Source organism: Vipera ursinii (assembly GCF_947247035.1).
Source record: "Vipera ursinii genome assembly, chromosome: 10".
NCBI classification, from domain to species: Eukaryota; Metazoa; Chordata; class Lepidosauria; order Squamata; family Viperidae; genus Vipera; species Vipera ursinii.
Genome location: NC_139520.1, coordinates 22,635,742 through 22,642,521, shown reverse-complemented (window position 1 = coordinate 22,642,521; position 6,780 = coordinate 22,635,742). Strand labels below are relative to the sequence as shown.

The window sequence follows — 6,780 nt, the reverse complement described above, 5'->3', positions numbered from 1 at the left end:
GGACGCGCGATGATGACTGGCGCAGTGGAGGGGGTCCCTGATTTCCATCAATCTGAAGCCAAACTTTTCAAAATTAGCTGCAGGACCTTAAAGCAAACTCACTTTCCCAAGTGGAAAGAACCTCAGTAATAAATGCATTCCAAAATATGTCTAGCGAACGAAAGGTTTTAAGTTAAATTCCGATTTCGGTCCCCACGCTAAGTAAAGGAACGAAGTGGAAGGCAAGCTCTTGGGAACGTAGAGAATTCTGCTGCAGGAAAGAGAATGCCCTGAATAGAGCAGAGCAATGTGCCTGGATCGATAGGGCTTGAACCCGTTTGCTGCCTCCACCTTCATCCAGTCACTTAGAAAGCTACTGGCTTCAGGCCCTGCATTTATGCCATCAATGGCCGCACGGCAGGACGTTGAACTCTGCAGCTTTTATCTTCATTTCCAACTATGATTCTGTGATTTAACCTCATATTAACAAGTATCCTATGTTGACCATTTGAATACTTTTAAAATTTTACATACATGCAAAACAATTGCAGTTATGAGTCCAGAAATAAGCATGGGGTTTTGAAATAATGGAAATCACAGTACATATTTGACCGAAAGCAAGTTGGGAAAGAAGATATAAGCTCACCCTGGATTTATCTGGCTAATCATCCCCACAACTTTTGAAAATAAAACTGTCTAAAGTCAGTAGAACATTTAGGTCAGAAAAAGCACGCTATCTCAGGAGAATGTCTAATAAGTATGACATAAATTCAAGAAAAGAAGTACTTTTTAAACAATTAAGTTTATTAATTTTTAAAAGCATCTGTGCAATAAAATAACTTTTTAAAAATGTGTATATCTGTATTCTTTCCACAATATGTATCCAAAAAAGACAGCTTAACATACATATCTAAAATTACAAAGCCATTTTCCAAAAAGTGCCCATCAATCGGGCAGGGTTAGGGAATGGGAAACACACCACAGGAAATGGTTGGTTGGGTCTCTTGACAGGGTCAGGGAGAAACGGTTCTACTTAAAATGGATTACTTGGTGGACAAACGCCATCTTGTACAGCTGTATTTTATAAGGCCCCACAGCGGAGTGTGTCTGGCTGGTCCCCAGACGAAGGCCCGAGGCCCAAGAGCTGGGGCCAGGCTTTGGGCCACCGCTGAGCTCCCCTCTGGCCCAAGGGGCAGCCAAAAGCCTAAAGAGGCAGGGAGGGGTTGGCCAGGGAAGGCAACTGCTCCCACCCGTTCAAAGTGTTTATGAGAAGGCACCAGATAGTAACATATGCTAAAACCAGGTTTGCTAATAAAACCCTAAAGGGCAACGGACAGACATGATCCAAGCCATAAATCATGACTTTCAAGCCACAATAAGAGGGATCATGCCAGATAGTTTTGCAGATGCCTCACCGGACACAGATTGGACTCCGGGCATTTGAGAAGCAAAGGTCGGGCAGAGGCATTATCTGAAAGCAAAGGCACTTGGGGCAAGTTGATTTAGGGATCCTAAAAGGATTCATCCAGGAGGAGCGCCATGTTAGTTAACAGTAGCAACAAAATCAGAAATCCTGCCTCTCTTCTGAGACACGCTCACATCATTCCCACACGCCTGCCTTTGAGCAGTAAAAGCCAAGTGCTGGAAACCAAATGCCACAGATGTGCAGAATCCCCAGAAATATTTTTGGTTAGGGCTTTGGAAACAACATGCTTGGATGGCTCTTCCTGCAGAAAGCTCCAATAATTAGCCATTGTATCCAGCCATTGTATCCACCCATCAACAGAGCTATTAGTAGAAACCTCTGTCCTATTACGTGACCATAAGCATTAGCTGTGTTTTATCTTCTCCCTCACAAAAGTATCTTCTTGCATATTTTTCCTCATATTCTCCAAGATGCATTACAATTTTGCACCAAGCAGCCCAATGTTCTTAAGCAAACAGGAAAATAGCTGAACAAGACAGAGTAGAGACACTCAGGTGAAACTCTTGAATACAAGACTAAGCACCAGAGAGTCTTTCTGTCCTTTACAGAATCCAGATACTTTTCTCTTTCCTGGGGAAGCTTTTTCCACCTGATGGGTGTCCAGTCTTTCAGAAGGAAACTCCATGTTGCATTGAATCAGCAAGACCACATTAATTATAATTATCCCACAGAGGTGAGATTGTCAGAATCTACTTCAGGGGGGATCTCTTGTGTATGTTTTGGTAAATTATGGAAAAGTTGGCAAGAGCCACCAAGAGTCAGCTCTATTCTCTCTCCCTTCTAGCCTTCTGCCTCCCACCTCAGTCACTCCTAGTCATCTTCTTCGCCCCCTCCATACATGTCAGCCAGCTTCTTGAAACGGTTGCCCCAGTTGTTCAAGTAATCATAATCTTGGTCCTGGTCTCCATAGGAGGAATTGAGGGAACTGAGAGAGGTTGCCTCAGAGCCGTTGCCTTCGTAATCAAACACCAGCAGAGAGTCATAAGGGGGAGCAGTGGGGTCCATGTCTGCTGCCTTCAGGTTCTGGAAGAAAGGAAACGAACAAAACTTCCATTTGTTGAATAGTGGAGGAAGCTGATGAGAACACAACCATCTCTCTAGAACAGTCTTTCTCAACCTGAGCAACTTTAAGACATGTGGACCTCAACACCCAGAATTCCCCAGTCAAATGAGACCGCACGTCTTAAGGTTGCTCAGGTTGAGAAACAATGACAAAGGGAGAAGCTGAAGAGAGCAGTTTTTATTCAGGCTGTATCTATCGCTGTTCATCCACTATGATTTCGCTTTTGTGCCCACATTTTGCTTCTCACGAAATGCTTGGTCACCTGAGGTACCTGGGAACCGCCAACTGGGCTCCGGGTGCCACTCACCTCGTCGATGAAATTGCCTATCTCATCGGGATTGGCAGGACGTGGACGGTACTGTGGGGCTGGCATGAGGGTTGGAGCAACGTCATTCCGGGTGATTTCAGGGCGGGCATCCAGGCCTCGATGCAACTGGCTCAGATCGTAATCCTAGGAAGACAAGATGTGCTCAGTCTCTCGGGCAGAGGAAGAACTCCAGGACTTTGAGCTGACCAGAGTCAGGATGAGTCTGGCAGACAGGCAGGAAGAAAACCTTCCTCCAGCACAGACAATGAACAGAGGAGACCTTTTCTTCCTTCCCTCGGAAGAACAAAATAGTTTTGTTTGGTTGATTTTCCTTTCACCAGAGCACTAACCCTCCAGGGATTCCTTTCTAAAACTCAGCTTAAATAGGTTGTTTTTACTGGAGCCGCTGGGGAATGTGCAAGTGGAATGGCCGAAATAAATCAAGAAAATGCCGGGCACTCTCGGAAACTCCCTGCCAGCCCAAGTGTGTGGGGGGACGTCAAGTGGGACTAGCACGCTGAATGACCGGCAATCCTGGCTGCAGGAGCAGGAAAGAAAAGGGCCGTGGGGAGCGGAAGCACAACTCAGGCCTGGGGGCCGGGGGGTGCTGAGGAGAAGCAGCCTGGTCCCTGGGGCCCGCAGCCAGAGGCCCACCTGGTCCTCCTCCCCTCCGCCTTCTTCATCGTAGTAGTAGACATTGTCCCTTGTGTCGTCCTCTGGGAGAAGCAGTGGCTCCTTCACCTGCCTTCTCCTCCTCACGAACAGCAGCAGCAGCAGCAGCAGTACTGCAAGACAGAGCGAGAGGCCCCGTCAGCCACAAGCAGGAAGCTCCTGACACAACTTGAGACCCACTTGATGCCACCTTCCAGAACTTCGGTGCCAACAGAGATCCGGTCTTGGGAATACACTTCCTACCAGGATACCACCAAAGCACCATGGTGGCCATCGATCTGAACCGCTCGCAAGCAGATCAGTCTGATGCTAAGCTCCAGCTTCATGGATGCCCACACAAGCAGAACTCTCTTCCTCTCGTGGCTACCGAGCCAGAAAAACATGCCCGCCAAAACCTCAGACGAAGCAAATGTTTCCAGCAGCCAGGAATGAGAGAGAGCAATTCTCCCCAGCCCGGAGTAAAATCCAGGTCCTGGCCGTCTCCACCGGCCAGAGTCTGCAGGACATCCAGGCCACGCCAGGCCTGGGATGGGCCTCGCATCCAAGCGCCGGAAAGCCCGGCATTTGCAGGTGGCTCCTTAAGAGGAGCGGCCCAGCTTCCCTGGGAATAACAAGGAGAAAGGGTGCACAGTACTCACTCAGAAGGGCAAGGATGCCCCCGAGGATGCCCAGAATGGCGGCGGTCTCTAATCCCGCTTGAAAAACTGCCTTTCGATCACAGTTTTTGGCTGACCCGTCACAGTTACAGACGCTGGCCTTGACTGTGGTGACGTGAGAGAGCCCCTGGCCATCGGTCAGCTTGAGGGCGATGTTGTATTCCCCAGGCTCCAGATGCTTGATCAGGTTAAGTGTCAGACTGTCTGCAAAGGACACACACCCAGAATGCGAGTCAGAGCTGGATAGATCCGTGCTCTAAAGCAATCATTTAAAAACTAATGAAGTCATTAATACTTCTGAATGTCAACCCTAATGACATCTCCCTCTGATACTTTAATGTAAGTTTTGGAGAGGAGAAGGAGGAAAGAGTTCAGAGGAAAACAGGAAGTTTTGATGCAGGGTCTCCTGTTGCTGGACTGTCCGCTTCCCTTCTTCTGCAGAGAGCGGCCACTCTCTTCCTACCTTTGTTGGTCTCGACTGTCCAATTGGCACCGGAATCAAATTCCAGCTTTGCGAGGAAGGGGCCGGTGTTGGGCGGCATATCCTTGTCCACAATGCTTAACACCTGGGGCTCTGGATTATGGTTGCAGATGTCGAACATTCGGGGATCGGGTTCTGGCCAGTTGTCATTCACGTCCTCCAGGTGCAAAAGGAGAGTGCCTGTGCCGGTGGCCGGCTCGTTGGCTGGACAGAGAGGGGAGGATGAGTCAGTTCCACAGAGGAAGCAGCAAAGGCACTGGGCCTCAGGACACAACCTGGACTCTCCACAGGAAGGCATCGGGCCAGCAATGCTGTGGCCCCAGAACAGTATTTCTCAACCTTGGCAAGTTGAAGAGCCTTGGTGGAGCAGTGGGCTAATGCCTCCTTAAGTAACACCAGCTGCCTGCAATTAGTGTAGGTTCGCATCCCACCAGGCTCAAGGTTGACTCAGCCTTCCATCCTTCTGAGGTAGGTAAAATGAGGACCCAGATTGTTGGGGGCAATAAGCTGACTTTGTAATAATGCCGCTGGGGTGTGTGTGAAAGCCCTAACAAGCAGGCATATACATAGAATGAAGGCTACTGCTAAGCTTGTAAGCTGCCCTGAGTCTTCGGAGAAGGGCGGGATATAAATGTAATTTTAAAAAAAGTAGGATGGACATCAATGGCCAGAATTCCCCATCCATCTTCAAGTTGCCATGATTGAGAAACACAGTTCTAGAAGGACAAGGCTGGTTTTCTCCAGACCCTCTCAAAACTTGTGTACTGGGATGGGAGGCCTCCATGTCTATCTCCCCCTGCAACTCCCCAAAGATGGCCTGAAAGGACACATTTTCCCAGTGCAATCTGGAGTTTGGGTCACCTGTGGGGGCCCAGAGCTGCAGGTTGGCCCTTCCCACCGGCTACGCCACAAAGCTCCTTCCCTGGTGGCAATTGCTTCTGCCATGCTTTTAACCAGCTGTTCGTCCTGCTTTGGTGGAGGTGTGGAGAACTCATGTTGAGAGTCCTCTGATGAGGGGCTGAGGAGGCCCCGCTGCCACATCTCCCTTATCATGGAACCTTTAATCTACCTGGAGGCCACTGGTTCTTATTCCAGGTTTGGAGAATGGTGCCGTATTGATATGGACCGCACACCCGCCCGTCTTAATTCTAGAAGTCTTTAATTTCTGCTTTTTATGGTTCGCTTGCCGGAAAAGGCACTTTCTGACAACAAACACACTCTGCTAGAGAGAAGTTCCCTGAAGATGGACTCCAGCAGAAGTCCGAAAACTCGGAAGACGAAACCTCTGGTCCTGGTGACCGGACCAGATTGGATCCTGCAACATTATCCTGGGACACGTAGATTCGCCTTCGTTCGTAAGAAACACGGAGTCTGAGAGACCTCCTCCTGGCGAAGGAGGCCCTGGCGGGTCTGGGGAAATGCCAGAGAAGGGCAGCACTGCCAGGTGCTCATATAATTGGGCGGTATCAGCCCTCAATTTCCCCTCCCCCAGCTCCCCAGGATATTTTTGGTTTGGGCATAAGTCAAAATGTAGAGTTTGGGGGGCGGGGGGAAGCTTACCATTGTCGCTTGCCACAATGATGGCTTTGTAGATATCATCCTTCACAAAATCTGACTCTCGGTCCAGGGAAGCTTTTGAGACAATCAGGCCCGTTTCGGGATCAATTTTCAGCCAGCCTGCAGGGTCGCTCCTGATCGAGTATCTGCAAGGAAAACAGTCCTGGACTCAGCCAGCGCCTGCAAAGCTCCTGGGATTCCCTGTTCAAAACGATCAACTTTGGAGCAAGCATCTTCGCACAGCCCCATACCTGAGGGTCTGCCGCAGGAACCTGTCAGGGTCCTGGGCTGTGTACTGAGTTATTGGTTGTCCAAGAGGAAGATCTTCGGGCTTTGACACACTCAGTTCGGGGGGAACGAAGACCGGGGGTTCGTTTTTATCGCTCACATTGACAGTGACGGTGGCCGTGGACGTCGGGAGAGGGACGGAGAACTCGACCTCGTTCACTACGATCACTTTGAGAATATATTGGTTTTTGGTCTCATAATCCAGTTTCTGAAAGGCCAGGAAGGAGGGAGGAAAGGAGAGTTGACTTGGTCTAAGTGGAACCCCACAAGTTGACATTCCAGCAGGATACG

The 6,780-nt window shown here is 49.3% G+C and overlaps 1 protein-coding gene across 1 annotated transcript in view; it reads right to left on the bottom strand.

Moving 5' to 3' along the window:
• Positions 1-769: 769 nt before the first annotated feature.
• LOC310644941 (uncharacterized protein) overlaps positions 770-6,780 on the bottom strand; it is a 30,825-nt gene continuing 24,814 nt past the window's right edge. Inside the window, exons 28-34 of the mRNA XM_083370277.1 lie at positions 6,453-6,697; positions 6,205-6,347; positions 4,627-4,848; positions 4,146-4,367; positions 3,490-3,620; positions 2,836-2,979; positions 770-2,488 (exon numbers count right to left, since the gene is read on the bottom strand). Of these exons, the coding sequence (XP_083226403.1) occupies positions 2,276-2,488; positions 2,836-2,979; positions 3,490-3,620; positions 4,146-4,367; positions 4,627-4,848; positions 6,205-6,347; positions 6,453-6,697 (1,320 nt within the window). The 3' untranslated portion in view covers positions 770-2,275. The remainder of the gene's footprint in view (positions 2,489-2,835; positions 2,980-3,489; positions 3,621-4,145; positions 4,368-4,626; positions 4,849-6,204; positions 6,348-6,452; positions 6,698-6,780) is intronic.